This window comes from Cucurbita pepo, chromosome 2 (assembly GCF_057944985.1).
Source record: "Cucurbita pepo subsp. pepo isolate OVF chromosome 2, ASM5794498v1, whole genome shotgun sequence".
NCBI classification, from domain to species: domain Eukaryota; kingdom Viridiplantae; phylum Streptophyta; class Magnoliopsida; order Cucurbitales; family Cucurbitaceae; genus Cucurbita; species Cucurbita pepo.
The window spans coordinates 5,166,376-5,190,474 of NC_141799.1; the positions used below are offsets into that span (position 1 = coordinate 5,166,376).

Below are 24,099 nucleotides of genomic sequence, written 5' to 3' on the forward strand. Positions count from 1 at the left end.
CATCGCTTTTATGAAGTCGTTTTAAATGAATGTTTCCGCATAAAAAAAAGTTACGTTATGTATATGGTAAAATAGAAAATTAGGATCGTTATATACTATGTAATGTGGGTCAATATATAGTAGAGTAGAAAATTAGGGTCGTTACATACTATGTAATGTGGGTCAATATGGTAGAGTAGAAAATTAGAGTCGTTACATACTATGTAATGTGGGTCAATATGGTAGAGTAGAAAATTAGAGTCGTTACATACTATGTAATGTAGGTAAATATATGGTAGAGTATAAAATTAAGGTCGTTACATACTATTTAATGTGGGTCAATATATGGTAGAGTATAAAATTAGGATCGTTACATACTACGTAATGTGGGTCAGTATATGGTAGAGTAGAAAATTAGGGTCGTTACACACACATATATAAATGAGGCAGGGCAGGAACGAGGGTAGAGAATGTAATATTTATCTCCGATCCCGTTTAATTATCGGAGAGAAATCTTTGCCCTCTCTCTTTCCCATTCCCCATCTAAATGGAGATTCCCATTTGCCAATAACTAAGAAGAAAAAGCACAGAAACAAATGTCACGATTGAAATGTGTAAATTCACCAGTTTTGATGCATTCTGAAAGGGACAATACAAAATCAAAGGGTTATAATTGTGTAACTAGACATGGACGGTCATAGCTATTCAGGAAAACTCAAGAGGATATCCATATCATGACACACAAAATCAAAACTTCATTGCCTGCCAGAACAAGATGGGGCAAATGAGTAGCAAAATTTATGAGAGAGGCTCTTGCTTATCAAGAACCTGGAACTAATGGAAATGTATAACAGAAAATCCATTGTCTCAATCTCAGGTTTCTTCTACGACTGCAGAAGAAAGTTGGTTATCTTTGTTTTTGTTCCACACTACAATTTCAATCAACTTTTTACACTATTCTGATCTCAACGCTTCCATAGTCGCCCTTGCTGCTTCTGTTCTTGTATCCGCCTGCATCGATAGCTAAGATGTTGATCAAATAGAACATGATTTTTTATGTGATATATAGATCATTTGAAGTAATGTCGATCGCAGTCATTTAAATTAGTTGATTAATTCATTTCATTCCATCTCACAATAACTAAGCTTCTACTTTGCAGGCATTTTAATTAACTTTGTTGGATGTCTTTTATTAGAAAATACTCAAACGTTACAAGCAAACCTATAAATACCACAAAAACAGTACACTAAGCCTCCACATGAATCACATAAGTATACTATAAAACAGGTATTCTCATGAATCGCATGAATCTATATAGGCCCAACGAACGAAAATCACAACAGGTAATAATGAAACTATTTCCTTCTGCATACGAAAAGAATTTGAACAGACGCAATACGAAAACAATCAAATATCAACTAAAAAAGTTGGATTATCATTATAATCCTTCTAAATTATCATTTTAAACTTTTTTTTTTCCCCCTAAGCTCTCATTTGTGTGATTTTTTGGCCATTTGATCTCCAATCTCTATTATCCAGTGAAATACTAACAAAGAAGTTGTGACTAACGAGATACCATGCTAGCTAACGTGTAATGTCAGGTCAAGTTTCTTGTATTAATTAACTGTAATTAGTGGTAGATATTAAGTTGATAGATCTATAATAATAGCATGACATAGATCTGTATATTGAAAATAGCAAAGTAAACAAACTAGCCAGAAAGAGAATAAAAATGCTATAGTTACATAATTTAAAAGCAGAAGACGAATCACCTTTGATGCTCTTTAGAACGTCTTATAAATTCTGTGGGAATATCACATCCATTATATGATTCTAGCACTTGTCTGATGTCAGCTGGACTATTTCGTGCAACAACTGCACAATCAAGTAAATGTTCAAGCATTTGTGACTAGAATTACGAATTTTCACTGACCAATAAAATCATCCATAGTTACGAATTTTCATCATATTAATTGCAAGAGCAGAATGCTTACATTCGAGAAATGGTATAAAATCAAGAAGAGCAGTATCATCTGCCTCACACTTCCATGGCTTTATTGGAACAGAGTTTTCTGGTTGTAGACTACTGTCAAATGCATGGCCACTCAAATAAATAATCTTCCTGGGATCCCTGTTAAGCTTTGACAGGTCCTGTTAAAAAAAAAAAGTGCAGTAGAGAATTGAAGAAATTTGGAAGGGTTACCTAACCAAATTATTAGTATATTCATGATAGATCACCATTCTTCTATTTATCATTTTTCATCACTTTCATCCTCAATAATTTCAAGAAGAAAGTTTACTAGAACATGAGCAAAAAGGAAAATATAATTGGAGTATAATGCATATGGCAATGAGGTAATGTAGAATGGTAAATTTTATGGCGCAAGCTAACGTTAAACAACTGGCCATGATCTTTAAGTCTCACGTGAGTGCAAAATTGTAAGATCCAAATATCTAGAGAATAATTAATTAGAGAAGAAAAAAATAAGCCCTCATCCATAACATACTCTGTAATGTTTTCCATTCTCGTACTTTGTAGCTGCTCTTGACAACCTATATCGTATGCAATGCTTGGGATCCAACCTATCAATGACAGGATCAACATACTGCAATAGCAAGACAAAATAGGCAGAACTTTGCAGTGATCAAAATTTATAAGTGTAGCAATCAAGCTTAAGATTAAAAGAAAAATAAATTACCATATTTGATTGATCAGAGAATATAACAATTTCATAAAATTGGGCAAGATGTTCCAAGAAAGAATCAACTCCAGGTCTTTTAAATGTCTGCCAGCCTCTTTCTCGCTTTATGAGCACAAAAACAAGAAGTCGTTATGACCAAGCATAGAAGAAAAACATCATAAATCCAATTATAAAAGAAATTCAAGAAGAGTTTATTGATTAAAATAAAAAAGATGAAGCTCCTATGAAAAAAGCTAGTCAAAATGAAGTTCGACCAATTCACTAATTAAAAATAACAACTTTTCAGCCAAGAAAACAGCTCTCACAAAAAAGAAAGCGAATACGAAAAAAGGAAGCCAAACAAAGAAGGCGAAAACTACAACCGGAGCTACCCAAAAAGATAGAAATAAAGAAATTATAAGGGCACCGACATAAGCTTCAATATTAGCCTTACTGTCCAATCAGAGTGCACTAGAGTCTCATTTAGATCTAGAACAAGCGTAAATACATGTTGTTCCAAGGGATGCAAATCTGGAAGAAGCATTTCTGCATTGGGTTCAGTATAACCCTAAACGATACAGAAACTTAAGATTAGAGAAAAGTGAATTTACAGAGGATAATAAACATCCAAGGACTATGTCAAACAGAAATAACATACGCACTTTAACTTGTTCTTCAATTGTCTTCCTCAAATCCAGGTAAACATCAGCTAGTTTTACAGGAACTGCAACAAGAAGTTCTTTTTGTCAACTAATATTACTACGAGTTAGAGATGACATAGAATAAGCATAAAAGAGTAATAGCAAAGATTACAATATATTTGCAACTCTTTACTTTGTCAAGTCACAGGAATCGTGCAGCATTTGAAAAGTGTGCTTTTTGTACAAGAGCACCAAAAACACCTTGATGGAGGCAAAGCATCCTCTATCAAGCATGCACTTCGGCACCACGCTCAGCTGCTGAGGCATCGGGGCGCATTTAATATTTACGTCCCTTAGCTTAAGTGATATGACTTAGGCTTACAGTTATAAAATTTATCAGATAGAGAGAGAGAGAGATGACTTCTGGTCTCTCTCTGTGCTATCTCCAATGGAAAGCAAAATTCTTTGATCTCTCTCCCAAAACCAGAAGCCCTCATCTCTAAACTAGCTTATTTTCTACAATTTGTATGAGCTCCAAAGAGTTAGTTTGCTCTCGTAGGGTTTTCAAATTATCCACAGAGCGTAACCCGTAAACGGTCTTCATCATAAGATTAACGTCATGCAAAGAGGATGCATTTGAATTGGAAATGTGAATAAGAACAAGAGGTTCAGTTCTTCTACCTGTCATTATCGTGGAGTATAGCCTGCCCTGAACTTTCTGCAAAAGAAAAATCATGGGAAAATGTTATGCTTTGCACCACAAAATAATTGAAGCAGAATACAGAGAGACGTGAAAGAAATGCATAAGCAGGAAGCCTCAATTGACGACACAAACAACCCAAAATAAGTTGCAGAATATGGCTAAGTTTCTCAAACTCAAGATCAAACACATTGTCACACACACTTACATCAACACCAGAAACATCGTCCATGGCAGTATAACTTGCAGACCGACGGAGAGCTTTTGCCTTCTCCGCAATTTCATCGTAACTATAAGCTGAAAAAACAACACACCAGTCCATTACACCAATTAATTCATACATGAAATAAAAACCAGATCAAACTCCATCGAATCCATGGAAAGTACCATAGCTGGCGTAACCAGCAACTGCAGTAGTCGCCGTCAGAGCACTAATCAAACTGTACTTAAGGAAATTCAAGGGCTTAGAGGAAGAAGAAGAAGAAGAAGAAGTGGCTTGCGCATCGGGTGGAATCTGATCGGAGACGAGCTTCTGGGACGCAATGATGGAATCCTTGGAAGGGGTCGAAGCGAGGTCGGAGCTCATAAGACGTCCATGGCGATTCTTTAGCAAGGAAATAAATCGGGATCGGAATATCGGAGGGGACATTTTCGGAGAATTAAGTATGATCAGTTTTCGTTCGGATGTTTAGGGTTCCGGCGAAGAGGGAGAAGCAGCGGAGAGAGGTCTGCTCCGGCGTTGAAAGGGCTGTTTGCGTTTGGAGGCCGCTGTATATGACACTGGTTCACGGCAAGGATCCCAAAGTTGGTGTTTAAACCCTTCTTTTCTCAAAATAAAAAAATGGCTAAATTAATGATATAATAATAATAATAATAATAATAAATACTGTCCTGTGAGTTCTGATACGTGTAAATTACTACAAGGGGAGTAAGATTCGGATTACCTTATCGATCGAATATCTCAAGGCAAGAATATTGTTTGAGATTCGAATCACTCCACAAGCAAGATTGTCGAATGATTCTTGTTGATCAAATATCTCAAGGCAAGAACACTTGATTGAGATTCGAATCACTCCACAACAAGATTGATCATGTCGAACTTAAATGATTTCACATGCAACCTAAACTACGTATAATTGGAAAGAAACTTAGCCATTAGCTAAAGAAAAAGTATAAAGCTTCTTTTACTGTATTGATTCATACTGAAGGTTTATGTAATTATAATATAAATAAATAAAAGTTTTAAAATATATTAATGTAATACAATACCTCTAAATTACTCTAAATTGTAATGTGGCATGAACTGAAATATCTTTTGATAATTTCAGTAATATTTTCTTCACATCTTCATTAAAGTATATTGTATGATTGATGTCTCTTGATTCATATCAAATACTATCGCCACGGGTATGAGGCATTTTTGGGGAAGCCCAAAACAAAGTCACGAGAGTTTATACTCAAAATGTACAATATTATACCATTGTGGAGAGTCGTGTTCATCTAACAGAGGGTTTGAGAGATAATATAAATACTTTTTAGTTAAATTAATAAAAAAAAAATACTACTTCAAATTTCGTTTTTGGTGCAAATATTGTCAAAGACCTCACGTTTTCTAAAACAGAATATACGAATACATTCTCACATAGCACATACGAAACTTCTCGAACAAGCTAGAATCTCAAGTAACTTCTAGATCATCGACATGTCTCTATCGTTTACTTTTGTAATAAGACTATTGAGTGTTCATTCGATTCACCATAAACCGAGACGCGAGAGGAAGAGACTCTCTTATACTAACATTGGTTTTATTCTTAGCCCCCACAACTATGGTGGACAATTTCATTCAATTTCCCCATCTTTGTTCCTATTTAAAACAATCTTGTTTTCCTCCACCTACTTTTTCGTAATTTTTTCAACTCGACCCGACATTCAAATGTATTTTGATTACTACGCCAAAACAATTCATGAATTTCCGCTATCTCCTCCCCAACTAATGTGGGACATCACAATCCACACCCGTCGGAGTTCAGCGTCCTCGTTGTCACTCGTTCCTTTCTCCAATCGATGTGGGACCCCCTTTGGGGCCAGTGTCCTTAGCACACCACCTCGTGTCTACCCCGTATGGGTAAGAGCCTCCTCGCTGGCACATAATCCAGTGTCTAGCTCTAATACCATTTGTAATGGTCCAGGTCCACCGCTAGCATAAATTGTCCTCTTTGAGCTTTTCATTTCGAGCTTCCCCTCAAGGCTTTAAAACGCTGGAGAAGGTTTCCACACCCTTATAAAGGGTGTTTTGTTCTCCTCTCCAACCAACGTGGGACGTCACATTTTAATTATAAAAATGAGAGAGAGAGAATGTAACGCTCCATACCCAGAATTCAGAATTTGGATTTAACACCTTCTAATGGCCCCGACAATCCCTTGCGACAAGATCACATTACTTACTGTTTGCATATAAGACTAAAGACTATTCCCATGAACCAACACGAGTCATTTTAGCATGTTTTGTCCTCAGTCACATGCATCTTAAGAAAATTTTAAGAAGGTCATTCCTTCCAATGTGGTCTGTATTTTTTTTTTCTTTTTTTTTTTTTTTTCGGGTATCAATTTTACTTTATAATAATAAAGAAATTTGAATTACTCGAAAGCATATGAAGATGTTGACTCTTTAAATATTCACTCCAAATGCTTTTTCCTTTTTTGCTAAGAATCTCGTCTCGAGTTCATATCAATTTCACCTTTTTTTTTTTAAATTTAATTTTTTTCCCCGACACGAAGAAAATTTACGATCGCATTCCTCAAAATTTAGCCTACCGAATTAGAGTCGAGTGAAATTGACTTCAATAATAAAGTTGTTACTTTTACTATGAAATCTCATCTTAAAACCCTAAATCCGTTCATTTGATTCGAATTACGTTGTTGATCGAATATCTCAAGACAAGAACATTGTTTGAGATTCGAATCACTCCACAAGCAAAATCGATCATGTCTAGCTTGAATGATTCTTGTTGATCAAATATCTCAACGCAAGAACACTTATTTGAGATTCGAATCATTCCATAAGCAAGATTGATCATGTCGAGCTTGAATGATTCTACATGCAACCTAAACTACATAGAATTGCAAAGAAACTTAGTCATTAGCCAAAGAAAGCACAAATGCTCTTTTTAGTATATCTTCCGAGTAACATTCATACTTCTCCAATGTGACATGAATTGAAATATCTTTTGATAATTTCAACAATATTTTCTTCACGTCTTTATTGAAACATATTGTATGATTGATGTTTATTTTGAAAATAACCTAAAAAAACGTATAAATAATAAAAATTAATTATAAAATTAAATAAATATATGTCTTTGGTATATTTTAAATCCAATCAAATTTATAAAATTTTCATTTATTTGATCTCAAATTTTAAAATTTTCTCCAATCATATATTTTTTTTAGTAAGCTACAAATATATTTTTTTCGGTATATCCGTGATTTATATATTATTTTTTGCTAAAATTAAAGTATATACACTTCTAGTAAACCCTTCTTTATTTTTTTTATTATTTTTTTTTCAAAGAACTCGATTCTTTTTAAAAAAAAAACAAAAAGAAAGTTTCGAAAGATTCGAAAGAAAAGTGGAAGAAAACAACGTGATAGTTAATGATGTTAATTTTTGTCTTTTTGTTCGTAAATTTGTATAAAAGAAATTAATTTAATTTCGGGATAGTTTCAAATTTTTTCGATCATGGATAACCGCATAAATAACCAGCCAGCTCAAATGATTGATTAGACCTTATTTATCAACTCGAGCATAATTCTGTAGATAATTTGTTAATAGCGTTCTTAAACATGAAGTAAAAATACACGATGTATCTTTTCCTTATTTCGTTTTCATCGATAAATTGATTTTTTAGGTATTTCGAAGATTTAATTCCTAAAAAAACGAGCTCGTGATCGTATTTTAATGTTTAAACGAAAACCCGACAACCCAAATATTAAAAACATTTTAATTGGCTTATAGTATTTGTCAAGAATGTGAATTTTGTTACAAGTATACAAGGTGTCATATCATTATTATTATTTTTTTCTTTAACTAATAAAATTAATTACTAATTAAACTACCACTAGAGCTTTTTTGAGCATCTTCAATGATTTCTTCCTTCATTCTTTTGATAAATTCATCGAATTTTCGGTTAAGTTCTTCATCGCTCAACGCGTCGTCGTTCCCATCTTCATCGGTTGTTCTATCGTCGTGTTCTTCAACTTCATCGTTGCCAATTTCTGGAATCGAAATGGTTCTTTCTTCCGACTCATCGTTCCTTTCTTGTGTTGTTGTTGTTGCTGCAGACACGGTTGTTTGTTTCTCGTCCTCCAACATCGTTGGAGGTGACAAAGGGTCGAGCTCGTAGACACTGAAAACGTCGTAATTTGGTCGGGAAGTGGAGAGAGATTTGAACAGACCGGAATATTTTGCGAGGAAAACGAGAAGACCGTTACAGAGAAGGAACATGAAGTTCTTGTCGATTGGTTGGTTGGAAGAGTGGAGAATTGGGGAATGGAAGAGCCAAGATGGAAGGATAAAGAAGAAGGACAACAAAGAGATAGAAAACAATAATTTTGTTACCTTTTGAAGTGTTTGGTTGTTGTTTTGGTCGGCCATGGCCTTGTGTTCTTCTTGAGCTGAGGAACAAGATGAGCTTAGTGTTTTTTTTGAGAATTTTGAGGAAAGTTTATGTTTTGAGAGAAACCCAAGAAGGTACCTTGGTTTTTATAGAGACCCTTTTGTCGGATTGGTGATTTTACCAAAATACCCTTTCGGATTAGAGCGGAGTTAGTGAGAGATAAACCCTAATTTGTTTAATTACTTTCTAACTACCCACTTTAAGGTTCTGTGGTGAGTCGAGATTACCCTTTAAGAAGGGCAAAGACTATAATTAAAACTGCAACCATTCAAATGTATAGATTTTTGAGGTCGGTTAATTAGGACAAGAAACCGAGATCTAACGTAGGGAATCAACATGATACTGGATAAGGTAGGTAATGGGAGGAGTCATTTCACTCACTGTTGAGGTACTGTTTGATAATGAATAATAACTCGAGACCCTTTTCATTTTTTGTATTGTTAGAAGATTTGAGCTCGTTTGTCGGGTAAGTCGGGTAAGTCACATCGAAATTAAATAATGATTTTGAGAGGAGAAAGAAAGGTGGGTTAGTGGTTATAATTGGTTGTAATTGATTAAAGAGAGATTAGTGGTTGGCTTTGTTAGAAAATAAAAATTAAAAAAAAAAAAAAAAAAAAAAAAAAAAAAAAAAACTTTAGGTCTAAGCATATTGCCATGATGAGTAGTTAGTTTCCACTCCTCGAATAATTTAAGTTCTCGTAATAATAGCTTTGAAAGCTTACGTTAATAATAATCACCACTCCACCTAAATAAATAAAAAATAAATTTTTTTTTTTTTTTTTTTTTTTTTGAAAATTTGATTTACTTTGAAATTTTCGAGCTATCACAAATCGAATTTGACATATGGAGTTACAGTATGTTTCACGGGTTGGGCTGTTCTCCCAATAAAGTGGTATATGAGCGGTCTACGTGGATCAGGGACCCAACAAACACATGAAACACTCTATCTGCAGAGCACGTTGCACGAACTAAACTCAAAGGAATTGACGGAGGTGCACAACCATGTTTTTTAAAAATATTTTTTTTAATGAAATATATATGAAATGGGAGGTGTAAATGACCTTTTTACCCTTGAGTGGGAATAATGTAAAAATTGGATCTCTCTCCATCTAACAAACAACAAACAACAAAAACTTTTTGGAAAAGGAAACAAAAGTTGATAAAAAAAATAATAATAAAAATAAAAAGTTTAAAGTGTCCCACCAAAACTTCTTAGGGGAAAGGATAAATATTTTTTTTTATTTTGATTCTAATAATTTGTATTTTATAAAATTTTATTGGAAAAAAAAATAAATTAAAATGTCACACCTAAATTTCGTATGGGAATGGATAAATATTGTTTTTAAATATAATTTTTATTTTTTAAAATTTTAATATTTTTATAAAATATAATTCTTCATTTTGGATCGAATATTAATAATTTAACTAGTTAAGATATAAATCTTAAATTAGAAAAATAAAAATTTAAATATTTACCCCACACATTAAATAAAAAAAGACGGAGGGTAAAAATGTGAAATAGAATTTTGGGCTGTATAATTCAATTGGAGGGTATAAACGACACATGTGTCATTGAATGATATTGAACCCTGTGCACATATTTATATTGAGCTCGAGTCACTTAGTCTTAAGCATAAATGCAAGACTCTATTTGGTGTAAATAAACCAATACAATTGATACTCTTGATATCACGTAAGAGAATAATATGACGTGTTACTTAAACTCATAGAACAAATCAAGATGTTCAATTTGGCCACAATTGTCTCGTACTTTATGTGGTTCATGACTGATTGCAATGTTTTGTCATGATATGTTATTTAGGGCGTGGTCGAATGAACTAATCTGTAAGTGATTAAGAAGCCTCAAAAACCTTTTTGTTTCTTAAAAAAAAAATATGTATATATATATATATATATATTGTTGGATGATGGAAGTCCTATCCGCTAATTTAGGGAATGATCATGGGTTTATGAGTGAGAAATACTAACTTCATTGGAATGAGGCCTTTTGGAAAGCCCAAAGCAAAGCCATGAGAGCTTATGGTCAAAGTGGACAATATCATACCATCGTGGAGAGTCATGTTCGTCTAACATGGTATCAAAGTCATGCCCTAAACTTAGTCGTGCCAATAGATTGGTAAATCCTCAAATATCGAACAAAGAACTCCAAAAGAAAAGGAGCCAAGCCCCTCCTCGAAGGCAGTAAAAAATGACTAAGACTCCAAAGGAGTCGAGCCTCCGAGCCTCGATTAAGGGGAGGTGTTGGATGATCATGGGTTTATAAGTGAGGAATACTAACTTCATTGGAATGAGGCCTTTTGGGAAGCCCAAAGCAAGACAATATCATACAATTGTGGAGAGTCGTGTTCGTTTAATATATATATATATATATATATATATAATTATTTGGTGTAGCATGAGAATGCTATAAGAATTTTAGCTAATTAAATAATATTTTTGTTTGGTTCTGAAATTATTTCTAATAATTTTATTACATTATATAATTAATAAAAAAAAAAAATAATAAAAAAATCAACGATATAATTAATAAAATTAATTAAAAAAAAAATCTCTCTTACTTCCAATTGGGGTGGATTAAGCAACTGTAACTACTCTGGCCAATTTCTTCAACAGAGTTCAGGGAAAAGAAAAAAGAGCTCCGGCCAGTAAAATTTTCAATCAACGATTACGAAATCGAAAGCGAAAGCGCCTGCAAATCGAAGTATTTACGTCAACTTGAACATCTCGACCTCAAATCTTCTCCAAATCGAATGCTTATCCGATCGTAACTCAACGCCATTCACTGTAAGCTTCCGTTCTTTTCATGTTCAAATTTCTAATCAGATCTTGCCTTAATTTCGCGTATTCGCTTGATGAAGTCTGTTCTGAGATCTCCGTTTTCATTTTGTTGTACTTTGTATAGATCTCTTCTACGGCATATTTATTAAGTTTATAGCTTATGAAGTTTCCGTGTTCTGTGGATTCCTTATTTCGCTATTTGATAATGTCGTTTGTGGAGCCTTTGTTGTTAATGATTGGTGTTCTGTGGGAGACAGTTTCTTTATAGATCGTGGAAACAGTGGATGATGGTTGAAATTCGTACTTTGGAAGAGATCTATACCTATGTTTATAATCGTCAAACTGTTCCTCTTCCTAACGTGATTCCCGAATAGATTTGACTCGGATGCTATATATAATGTTTTTAATTTTTGGAAGTTGTTAGGCTTGTTAATTCGATGCATGATATCACTATCGTAGAAAAAGGCATATTGTACTTGAAGCTTCAACTGAACTTAGCACTGAAGTTAATTCTGGAATTGGAATCGACTGAACCATTTTCCTAGGTTGAACTTGATTTTAGACCAACTAAAGTGATTCGTTTGTTCGATTATCTACAATTCTTAAGACGTTGATGGGTATAAATTTTATGATCATAATAAGCTATATTGATTGAGATAATACGTCAAGTATAGTAGATTCTATTCCCTGGCAAGGAAATTGGTCGAAAATTTTCAGTATCCATATTTCAACCCCTTACTTTTTGTTGTGTTATAATGTTTATTGATTGAATAATTCTGCATCTCAATTTCAGAACATAAGAATTTGACCTCAAGTCTTCTTTGTTAGTATTTTAGGATGAACCTGGAATTGGATTCTTCTTTTTTGCTGATATTTTGAAGAGGTTTTATGTTAAAGTTCGAGGCAGATGATGAATCGAAAGTTTTAGGTTGAATGCAATAGTGAAAGTTTGTTCAAAATGAAAATGGAAGCTATATGAAAAAGGAAGCCGTTTGTTAAGTTGGTCTTTTGTCTCTTTAATTCATGTAGAACCTCCAAACTATTCTGTTCATATTTTTCACTGAATCATGACACTTCAAGTTTTGTATTAAGACAGAACTTTTTTTTTTAATGGCCCAAGCCCTCCGCTAGCAAATATTGTCCTTATAAAGAATGTTTTGTTCTCTTCTCCAACTGATGTGGGATCTCACAACTTTAATGCCGAGTAATATGATTTTATCTATGAATCTACACATCACTAAACTGAGTAACATGGCTTTGAAATTCTTGTGGTTATGCAGGTTCTTGACATTGGTAGTTTGTTGAATTATCTTTAATGGCCAGCAAAGAAGTGATAGAGCCGCTGTTACCAACGTCGTCTAATACTATTGGAACAAGAATATTAGATATTCCCAGTAGCAAAAGACGATTGAGGCGCACTAAGAGTGCTCCTCATGCGGATTCACCTCAATCAGAGACAACCGGCACAGGCACAGGCACAGGCACCGGCGCAGACACTTGTCCAGTTCCACGTTCAGGATTAATTTTTGGAAATCTTGGTCCGAGTTTAAGAAGAGTAGCCTTAGTTTTAGTACTATACATGGGTATAGGAACTCTATGTTTTTACCTTGTCAGGTACCAAATCAAAGGGGAAAAAACAAACGGAATAGTTGATGCCATTTATTTCACTACTGTGACAATGACAACCGTTGGATATGGAGATCTTGTCCCAAGCAGTCCTTCCACAAAACTACTAGCTTGCGCTTTTGTCTTCTCAGGAATGGCCCTCGTTGGCCTAATACTAAGCAGTGCAGCCGATTATTTGGTAGAGAAGCAGGAAATCTTGCTATTTAAGACATTGAATGCGCACCAAAACGGCCATTGTGACATGACAAAAGAAATTGATACTGATAAAGCCAGAAACAAGTGTATAGTGGTGTTTCTCTTGCTTATTTTGTTCATCATTTCTGGGACTGTCTTTCTTGTTAACATTGAGAAGTTGGGTTTCATTGATGCCTTTTATTGTGTATGTTCTACCATCACTACATTAGGCTATGGAGACAAAAGCTTCTCGACTAAGTCCGGGCGCATCTTCGCCATTTTCTGGATCTTGATAAGTACCATCACACTGGCTCAGTTCTTCCTCTACATTGCTGAGCTAAACACTGAAAGAAGGCAGAAGTCTCTGGTGAAGTGGGTTCTGAGTAAAAAGGTGACAAACTTGGATCTTGAGGCTGCAGATCTCGATAACGACAGGGTCGTCGGGTAAGTCGTAATCTGTTCTTTTCATCACATAACATTCCTCGATTGATTTCTGACAAGACCACGAGCAAGTTTGTGGAATTCACATATGTTTTGTTGTTCACTTAATTGTTTCGTTCTTAATCTTACACAGGGCTGCAGAATTTGTGATACACAAGCTGAAAGAGATGGGGAAAATCACAGAAGATGACATTGCACCTGTGCTGAAGGAATTTGAGAAGCTTGATGTTGATCAGTCAGGAACGCTGTCCACATCTGATTTAACACTTGCTCAATCGTCTTAAACCAGAGAGGATATGCTGGTGGCCTTCCTTTTATATGACAAGAGTTAAGGTTGTTTTTGACATGTTGCTGTGTTGTTTGTCTTGCTGTTTCTTGTTTTCCAGGAATCTGGGAGGAATGTGAACAGCAGCTCTGCTTGCAAATCATTCAATATTCTTTTGAGATCGGTTATCGTCCATATGTTTTTGGTTGAGGTATCCACTTCTTGTTACTGAAATGTTTTAAATTTTGATAAATTATAGGTTGATGTGACAGATGAACGTAGGCTAATTATAGAAAATGTCTCTGGAATTTGATAAATTATAGAAGATAAAGTTCTCTGGATCTTTAGAATTCGACCCCGATAGAAGAGTTTAGGCTCCTTTTTTAGAGTTGTCTAAGCATTTGACACACTCCTCTATTTAGGTAATAAAGCCTAGTCGAACTATCCCCACGCTCGAAGCCACTACATCGTGTGACTTTTGGCTTCTAAGGTCTCAACCCTCAACATCAACTTTTAGACTGTCATGCTCTCTAGGCGACTAGCCACCATGTCAATCTTTTTGGCTTTGGTGGCAATCTCATCCATCATAGATTTTAAATATCAAACACTATTCTTTTTGGGTTTGGTGACAACCGGAGAGATTTCAAATATCAAACTCTATTTGGGACTTCTCTCAAATAGAGCATATGTTCTTCGATCTCGATCAACATTGAATTTGTCTAGTTTCTTAATTGCGAATATGCTTACTAATTCCACTTCTAGGAGGCAATCTGACTCTAATATTAACTGTTATAATTGTACTTGTTTAGGACTCACAAATCGATGGTGAGACATTTAATATCATCTCTCTGTCTGTAAGTAAGAAAACCAACTCAAACTCAAATTGTCAGTAGGCCTCTCTCACACCCTCCTCCTCCCCATTAATGTAAAACAAGTTAGAAAAAGTTTTAGAAACCATTTTTTGAAAATAATTTGAGAAAGTAAATGTTACAAGGGAGCAACCCATAAGGGTTAACAATAACATTAATTACATGTGACTCGGATATAAAGATTTGATGAATAGTCATATCTCCATATAATACACTATTAGTTAAATTATCTTTCACATGAATAAATATAAAAAAGTGACCGAATGTGTCAACAAAAATATTAGGAAAGTAAATACTATGCTTTAATTATTTGGTCAAATAATCGTAATGAAAACAATATTTTGATTTAGAATTTACCAATTTTTATTTTTAAATTAAATATTTTAAAATATTTTTCAGTCTAAAATTTTGATTATATTTTATGGAAAAAAAAATTAATTTACTATCGATTTTCATTATAATCTTTCAATTGCTTAAAACCCTCTTTAATTTTCATTAATTTTACTTTTCAAAGTTACCAATTTAAACATAGCTCAAATAAAACATTAATTATCATCTTAAAAGTCTAGCTCAAATAAAACATAGTCTTAAAAGTCGATGATTCAATCTTGTGGAAGTTAACAAATTCTCTAATCCATCTAATCTCATCACAAAAATCAAGTTTGCCACAAAATTAAGCTAAAATAATATACTAGCTTTTGACGCATTGGTTCGACATCTAAAAAAGTTTAGCTTTGTATTTTGCACGAGTTATGTAAATTAGGTTTTGATAATCTAATTTTTTTTCTAATATTAATGTAATAGTTAATAATTAATTGGCCTATATATATATATATAATCGATGAATTTTTTTTAAAAAATTAGCTACAAAAATATATATAACATAATAAAAAGTATTTTTTTATTTAAAAAGGCGTACAAATATTTATCATAAATTTTTTTGTTTTAATTTTTCTTTGACATTTTCATAAAATTAATATTTATATCTTAAAACTTGAAGGACTAAAATACAGAAGAGATTAATTTTGTGTAAAGAATAATCCAAAAATGTCAGGATGGCCGAGTGGTCTAAGGCGCCAGACTCAAGTTCTGGTCTTCGAGAGAGGGCGTGGGTTCAAATCCCACTTCTGACAACATTTTTATTTATTTCCTTTTCATTTTTCTGTTTCATGTTAGGTGCAATATTTGTGTAAAAAATTAAATATAAATGTCAGGATGGCCGAGTGGTCTAAGGCGCCAGACTCAAGTTCTGGTCTTCGTGAGAGGGCGTGGGTTCAAATCCCACTTCTGACAATTGTTTTTTTCAATTTATTTCGCTTTTCATTTCTCTGTCTCATTTGATAACCGGACGACATTGTTCTCGAGCCTTTGGGCCATTGTTTACCAATGGGCTTAGCCCAATTTCACTCGAGGTTAAATGTAATTTCATTTTTGCAAAGGGTAAAAATATAATTTCCGAGTCTTAATGTTAATATAAGCAATTGAGTAAAAATTTATAGGTTTAAATGGGGTTTTAGTTCGTGAAATTTGTTGCTCGTTTGAACTGCTTGCGTCCTGTATCGGGTTTTATTGTTTTCCGTTTGTTACTTCACTTCGGATTTCAGATTCTTGAGAGGTGCGAGTTTTTGAATCCAGGTGGAAGTATGAATGATCGAGTCGCAGTTAAGATCACTGAAGAGGTAAGTTAATTTCTTTTTCCTGATGCTGCTTTTGGATTTGTGATGTATGAACTTGGGATCCTGAAATTTACTGTTGTTATTGTGTTAATTCGATCACTATGTTGGTTTTGTTGAAATATTGGTGAGTCGTTTTATTGTTCTTTGGAATCATCTCGGCAGAATATTAGGAATTCTAATTGTTTTTTTAATAGTTTCTGTATAGTCTGTTGTGAGCCTAAATGCTACAGGAATGCCACAACGAAAGTGGTTTGATATCCAATTGTTGTAGCGAAAGTGGAACAATCGACTGCACTCACACATCCACTAACAGAATTTAAACAAAGAGATAGAGAGATTTATGTTGTTCGGAGTGAAGAAATTCCCTACATCCACATAAATCTCTTTGTCTCTTTTGTCTATTTGTTTAAATTCTGTTCGTGGGTGTGTGAGTACGGTCGATCTTGCCTCCGCCTTTGCTACAACAACTAGGCATCAAACCATTTTTTGTTGTGACATTCCACTACAACAATTGAGTATCAGAACATTGAAGGTTGTAGCCGCAACATAGTCTCCCTCGTCCTACAGATTAATACGGTAGTATCTGTAAATTGCTATAAGTGAGAATGAACCTTGTCATATCCAACCAAAAATCCTTCCATCAGTTCCACACTTACTGATTTTTCCTTTTAGATCACTTGACGTGTAGTATTCTGGTTATGGAAAAATAAACAAATAAATATCAGGGAAAAGGAAGAAGAAAGCAAACCCACGTGGAATCGAGCTCGTTTAGGTGGCGGTGGAGGTGGAGGCGGAGGCGGAGGCGGATGAGTTGACTGAAGTATTAGGAGGAATTGTGACGAAATTACCGTATTAAGAGGGAATTACGAGAGAAAGGATGCATCGGATGTGAGCCTGTTAGGAATTCATGATTAGTATATATGATGTCTGTTTCTAGTTTATGCTTATGAGTTTGGAATGAAGTGTATGAGTATTCTTAGTCTACTAATCTTTGTGGAATCCCTGATCGATGCGCTGTGTGCTAAGTTAGGGATAATGAGTATTCTTTGTGGAAGCCCTAGCACCCAAGGTTGTTGGGAATTAGCTAACGAGCTTAATAGACAAGAGAATGGTTGGACCGAGGACCCGATCCACGTCAAAGACCAATAAATAACCTACTAGGAATAAAACTTAAAATCTACTGAAAAGATAAGTAATAAAACTTGTTAATAACAAGTTAGGTACGGTAAATTAATTACTCACCAAAATTATTTTTACTTTTCTTTCTAGATAGACGAGACATAGTATAATCGAGATGATAGTGTGGAGAAGCTAAAAACTTCAGGGATCCTACCTAGACTCGAGTTTGTTTTGTTGTAGTTACTTTTGGTTTGTTTTGAAAACTTGTATAGGATGTGTGTTGTACTTCACTTAATTGTAAATATATGTGAATTATGTTTTCTTTTTAATTAATTAATTAATTTATTTATTACAATAATGTAAAATATGAAATCTATATAAAATATAATTATATAATATGAGTAAGTAGTAACAATTGTGCATCAGGCTCTCCGATAAGCGGGCGCTACAAGCTGGTATCAGAACTTATGTTATAAATTCTGTAGACAGTCTAAGATAAGTAATTTTGGTTCTCTCTAGTTCGACTTAATTGCGCCTCGATCAAGTACGTGCTATGTAAAGTTAGAATTAAGTTGTGATCAATAATTTGTTTTTGCAGCAAATTGTTGTATTACAAATGAGACATAAGGAGGAGACAATGAGGAATACGGAACCTAGTACGTCTAAAGTGGATCCAGAGAGAGCAGATGTAACGATTCAGCTTCTAGAAAGAAAATAACAATAAAGAAATCACGTGCTTTTCGGCGAAGCAATTATTTCCTTACAGAAAACACTTCCAATTTCCATGAGTTTCATTGTGCAACAATCCACTCGATTTTCCTTTCAAAACTCTCGATTTTCCTCGCTCTCGGTTTGAGGTTTTACACAGCACACAAGTAGACAATGATTGATTGAATGTTGAGAGAGTTGTGCGCGAAGAAACTTATGGAAATTGGAAGCGTTTTCTATAAGAAAATAACTGCCTCGCTGGAAACCGGTGAGGTTTAATGCCATTTATTACTAGTATTACTTCCATGGTCAGTAAATGCACCGTCGCCGTCAGGTATGCCTTTTTAAGATTTAAAAATTGCTTAGTTAAATGATCTATGTAATAGAGGGTATGATATAATGTACATGTTTTAAATGTTTTTAAATGTTAGCATGACTCAAGATGTGGCAATATTAAATATGATATGACATATACTATATAATTATTATGTTATTGCTGTGATGGTATGTATTAGTGGCTTGCATTATTGTAAAGGTTTATGGAACCTGATAGATAAGTATGTGACTTAGTAGTTATATGCTTTGTGCCACCTAGAACTCGAGGAGGAGGTATTAGGGGACGCGAGGACGAGGTGGAAAAGGATGTAGTTGGGGATGCGAGGATTCTGTAGATCAGTCTTTCCCACCACCAGTGGTACCTTAGGCCGCACTAGAACCTATAGCTGCTTTGGTAGACGCTACAAAACCTGACTGCTAATCAGCAATCAAATGCTTCTACATTGACCATGGAAGCTAGGTGTTTGCGTGATTTCAACAGGGGTGACCCTCGAGCCTTTAAGGGAACATTTGACGATCCAACTGTGGCACAAATGTGGCTGCGATCCATTGAGACTTTATTTGGGTTGACCAACTGCCTTGAAGATCAAAAGGTGGAGTGTGCAACATTTATGTTGCGTGATGATGCAGAGCTGTGGTGACAGTCCACTCGGGAGATTATTAGACCTGAGGAGGGTGTAATCTCGTGGGCAGAATTGAAGGGTGCTTTTACTGAAGAATATTACTCAGAGGACGTCCAACTCTGCAAACAACAATAGTTCGCCCAGTTGAGTCAGAGGGGGCGTTATGTTACCACTTACGCCAGGGAGTTTTCTAGACTGAAACGTTTTGCCCCGAAGTTGGTGAACACATACTACACAACAACACAATGGTTTGTGTTGGGGTTAGACACGAAGATTCGCAACATTGTTGAGGCGATAACGCCTACCACCTACGCTGCCACCTTTAGAACAGCTAAGACCATGGAGGAACATGATAGTTCTCGTGCTTCATCATCAATGGGACAGAAGCGACGCCATGACCAGACTGACCGTAATGATTCGTCTTCTTCACAGCCACAAAATGACCTGACAGACAGCACCGTGATTTCAGGCATGGACAACAGGGAATTGAAAACAGGTCAGACAACAGATCCAAGTGTAAGGAGTGTGGTAAGAATCATTAGGTCTGGCTCGCTCTAGAGCCTGTTTTCGATGTGGGAAGGAAAGTCACTTGGCCAACGACTGTCTTTGAGGTCGCACTAATGATATCGGAAGTCAGCATAGGCCATTGCGCATAGCAGATAGCCCCAATCAAAATCGTCCTCCTGCAAGGACTTTTGCCTCTACCAGCAAGGATACTGGAAACCCTGACTAGCGGTGACAGGTACTCTATCTGTTCTACCTTGCTTTGACATTGTTTGACTTGGAATCTATGTATTCTTTTATTTTTACTATTTTTGTTAGTCACGCAAAATTTGTGTTAGAACCTTTGTTGCATGAATTCTCAATAGGCACCGCAGTAGGGTGGATATGATGGTTGCTTATAGGATAAAAGATGGTCGTGTATTAGTATCAGGGTTAAATTAGATATTAGAGATTGATTTAATGGTAGTTGATATGACTCCATATGATGTAATTTTGGAAATGGATTGGTTAGCGAAAAAATTATGCTAGCATAGATTGTTACCAGAAATAGGTAGTGTTACGCCACCATCAATACTAGATTCAAATTCAAAGGTACGAGTCCGGGTACTATACCAAAGGTAATGAAAGCGAAGAAGTTGGTCTAGCACGGAGCGTGGGCAATACTAGCCAGCGTTGTGGATACCAAGAAAGAAGAAGCTTCCCTATCTGCATTGTCAGTTGTGAATGAGTTTCCATTGCCTTGGCTAGTATTGCCCACGCTCCGTGCTGGACCAACTTTTCGTTTTCATCATTGATATCACCTTTGGCATAGTACCCAGACTTGTTTGAATCTGGTATTGAATGGTAGCGTAAACACCACTTCTTTCTTGTAACAATCTATGCTAGCATAATTTTTTCGCTAGCCAATCCATTTCCAAAATTACATCTTATACAGTTCTATCAACTACCATTAAATCTATTTCTAATTTAACTCCTGATACTAATACATGACCATCTTTTACCGTATAAATAACAATCATATCCCTTTTACCGTATAAATAACAATCATATCCACCCCTGCTGGGGTGCGTACTAAGAATTTATGCAACAAAGGTTCTAACACAAATTTTGCTTGACTAATAAAACAATAGAAATAAAAGAATGCGTAGATCTCGAGTCAAACAATGTCAAAGCAAGGTGACCAAGAATAGATAGTGTACTTGTTACCGCTGCATCAGGGTTTCCAGTATCCTTGCTGGAGGACGGTTTTGACTAGGGTTATTCACTATGTGCAATGGCCTATGCTAACTTCCGGTATCATTGGTGTGACCTCTTGGACCGTCCTTGGCCAAGTGACCTTCCTTCGGCCACATCAAAAACAGGCTCTAGAGCAAGCCAAACACTTACCGCAATGATTCTTACCCCACTCCTTACACTTGGGCCTGTTATCACTTCCCTGCTGTCCACACCTAAAATCACGGTGTTCGCTATCAGATCGTTTCTATGGCTATGAAGAAGACGAATCATTACGGTCAATCTGGATATGGCGTTGCTTTTGTCTCAGAGACAATAAAGGACGAATCATTATGGTCGTCATGGCATTGCTTCTGTCTCAGAGACAATGAAGGAGGTTCACGAGAACTATTAGGTCCCTCCATGGCCTTAGCAGCGTAGGTTGTAGGGGCTATCGCCTCAACAGTGTTGCGAATCTTCGTGTCTAACCCCAGCACAAACCGTCATGCTGTTCTGTAGTTTGTGTTCACCAACTTCGGGGCAAAACGTTTCAGTCTAGAAAACTTCCTGGCGTAAGTGGTAATAGAACGCCCTTTCTGACTCAATTGGACGAACTCCTGATGTTTGCGGAGTTGGACGTCCTCTAGGTAATATTCTTCAGTGAAAGCACCCTTGAATACCGTCACCATAGCTCTGCGTCGTCATGCCGTATAAATGTTGTACACTCCACCTTCTGGTCTTCAGGGCAGTTGGTCAACACAAATACAGTCTCAATGGATCTCAACCACATTTGTGACACAGTTGGATCGTCAGATGTTCCCTTAAAGGTTCGAGGGTCACCCCTCTTGAAATCACGCAAGCACCTAGCTTCCATGGTCGATGTAGAAGCATTTGATTGCTGATTAGCAGTCAGGTTTTGTATCACAACTTGCAATGCATCTACCAAAGCAGCAATAGGGTTTGGTGCGGCCTGAGGTACCACTGGTGGTGGGACAGGCTGATCTACAGAATCCTCGCATCCCCAACTATGTCTTCTTCCACCTCTTTCTCTACCCCTAAGTGGGATCGTCTCCTAATACCTCTAAGTGGCATATTTATCTATACAAAGCACGTAACTACTGAGTCACGTACTTAACTATTAGGTGCTATAAACATTTATAATAATGCAAGTCACACATACCTACGATCATAGCATTAACTTAGTTATAACATAGTACATATCATATCATATTTAATCTTGCCACATCATGAGTCATGCTAACAGGTACATTATATCATACTTTATAAATTAACTTCTATTACATACACCATTTAATTAAGCAATTTTTTAATTCTTAAAAAGGCATACTTGATGGCGACGGTGCGTTTACTGAAGGACCACGGAAATATGTAAGGACGGTCTTTTTCTTACTTAATTAGTGATAACGCCCCTAATTTTCTTAATTTAATTAGTGACATCATTCTTGCATGCATAAGTCATAATGCGAAAGTTCGTATTTAGTAACTTTAAAATAACATGGTTTTACATAAATAGTCTAAAACACAAAGTGTAACAATCCCAAAAATCATTCAACAACCAAAACTAGAAGCTCAAATGCAAATGTTCATCGTTTAAAATAAAACCCAATGAAAACATCTGGGCCCTACAATGCCCTCATATCAACTTCCATGGTCTTCGCAGCATCCACCATTAATCGTGCATGGGAGCCTTGCCTTTAGTTGAAAAATTTGGGTAGCACGTGACTTAAGTATTTTATGAAATACTCAATAAGTCATTCCACTGTTGGGGTTAGATATGCAAAACATGAGTGGGACCTATCTTTCATAAACTTTACATGGCTTCAGGCTCTTTTCTTTTTCGGCCAGGGTTGAATGTATGGTACTTCCTCCACACACGGCTAGGGACAACAAGTATTCCCAACCATCGGGATGTGTGCTAATTCAGACCGCCAAAGAGTTTAGTAAACATGTTGTATTTGATAGAGAGAGAATCTTATATTCGAGTTAGAAATTTATAGTAAGCATAAACAGAATCATTATATAAAAGTTGATTAGCCAAACCACCCTAAGATCGACAGAGAAGCCCGAGCACCCAAGATTGTTGGGAATTAGCTAACGAGCCTAAGAGACAAGGGAATGGTTGGACTGAGGACCTAATCCAGACCAAAGACCGATAAATAACTTGTTATGAATAAAACTTAAAATAGACTTGAAAAGTTAAATAATAAAGCTTGTTAATAGCAAACTAGCTACTCACCGAGTAAGTTAAGTACTCACCAATTTTTTTTTTTTTTTTCTTTCTAGATAGATGAGACACTGTATGATCGAGATGATGGTGTGGACGAGCCGAAGACCTCAAGGATCCTACCTCGATTCGAGTCTGTTTTATTGTAATTACTTTTGTTTTATTTTGGAAACTTGTGTAGGATGTATATAGTTTTATATTGTACATAACTTAAGTATAAATATATGTAAATTATGCTCGTTTTTGTTTATAATAATATAAAATATGAAATGTTTTCTATAGAATATAATATGCGTAAGTAGTAACAACGGTGAATCGGGCTCCTCAGGTGAGGAGGGGGAGAGGCTACTTTGACTTAAATTCTTCAAAAGTTGCCTGGAGATGATACTAATTCTTTTTTGTATACCAGTTTCAAATTCTTGTACCGCTGGGAGATCACGTTGAAAGGCCAAGACTAGTGTCAATTACGCACAGAGATCACTATGTTAAGTGTTAACATTGCTAGGATGAGAGCTGCAGAAGCCAATGAGCTAGCTTTGATGCATAAGATGAGGAAAAGATTAATGGTCACGTTTATTAGGTAGAAACCCAAGTTTCATTTTTATCGAGCAATTGCAAGGGTGGATTCTTTGCTGATCAATTCGAAAATTTGGTAAATTACCGATCTCGTTATGAGAGTACGGGACCAAAGATTTGGTAACAAACTAGTGGGAATGTAGATGCGTTCATTGTAGTTATAAGAATAGGTACATAGGAGTGACTAGAAGTGAATGAGTTCTCGTATGTCCACTAGTTCTTTTGACTTCATGAGTTCTCGTATGTCC

General features: G+C 35.6%; 3 protein-coding genes, 1 long non-coding RNA gene and 2 other non-coding genes across 6 annotated transcripts; 4 read left to right on the forward strand and 2 right to left on the reverse strand.

Moving 5' to 3' along the window:
* Positions 1–582: 582 nt before the first annotated feature.
* On the reverse strand, positions 583–4,814 carry LOC111789297 (mitochondrial import inner membrane translocase subunit TIM50). The gene is made up of 10 exons (XM_023670017.2): positions 4,390–4,814; positions 4,211–4,299; positions 3,984–4,020; positions 3,324–3,385; positions 3,116–3,229; positions 2,680–2,784; positions 2,488–2,586; positions 1,975–2,131; positions 1,753–1,855; positions 583–990 (listed from the first exon to the last, which is right to left on the reverse strand). The coding sequence occupies exons 1-10, from the start codon at positions 4,649–4,651 to the stop codon at positions 945–947; spliced, it is 1,074 nt and encodes a 357-aa protein (XP_023525785.2). The 5' UTR covers positions 4,652–4,814; the 3' UTR covers positions 583–944.
* Positions 4,815–7,691: 2,877 nt separating this feature from the next.
* On the reverse strand, positions 7,692–8,753 carry LOC111789225 (uncharacterized). The gene has a single exon (XM_023669924.2). The coding sequence runs from the start codon at positions 8,654–8,656 to the stop codon at positions 8,099–8,101; it is 558 nt and encodes a 185-aa protein (XP_023525692.2). The 5' UTR covers positions 8,657–8,753; the 3' UTR covers positions 7,692–8,098.
* A 2,503-nt stretch (positions 8,754–11,256) lies between these two features.
* Positions 11,257–14,166, forward strand: LOC111788597 (two-pore potassium channel 1). The gene is made up of 3 exons (XM_023668989.2): positions 11,257–11,483; positions 12,758–13,721; positions 13,852–14,166. The coding sequence occupies exons 2-3, from the start codon at positions 12,793–12,795 to the stop codon at positions 14,000–14,002; spliced, it is 1,080 nt and encodes a 359-aa protein (XP_023524757.2). The 5' UTR covers positions 11,257–11,483; positions 12,758–12,792; the 3' UTR covers positions 14,003–14,166.
* A 1,735-nt stretch (positions 14,167–15,901) lies between these two features.
* On the forward strand, positions 15,902–15,985 carry TRNAL-CAA (transfer RNA leucine (anticodon CAA)). Its single transcript has one exon. It is a non-coding gene; the product is annotated as a tRNA-Leu (tRNA).
* Positions 15,986–16,061: 76 nt separating this feature from the next.
* Positions 16,062–16,145, forward strand: TRNAL-CAA (transfer RNA leucine (anticodon CAA)). Its single transcript has one exon. It is a non-coding gene; the product is annotated as a tRNA-Leu (tRNA).
* A 199-nt stretch (positions 16,146–16,344) lies between these two features.
* Positions 16,345–22,473, forward strand: LOC147793399 (uncharacterized). Its single transcript, XR_015419941.1, has 2 exons — positions 16,345–16,531; positions 18,246–22,473. It is a non-coding gene; the product is annotated as an uncharacterized LOC147793399 (long non-coding RNA).
* The last annotated feature ends 1,626 nt before the right edge of the window (positions 22,474–24,099 follow it).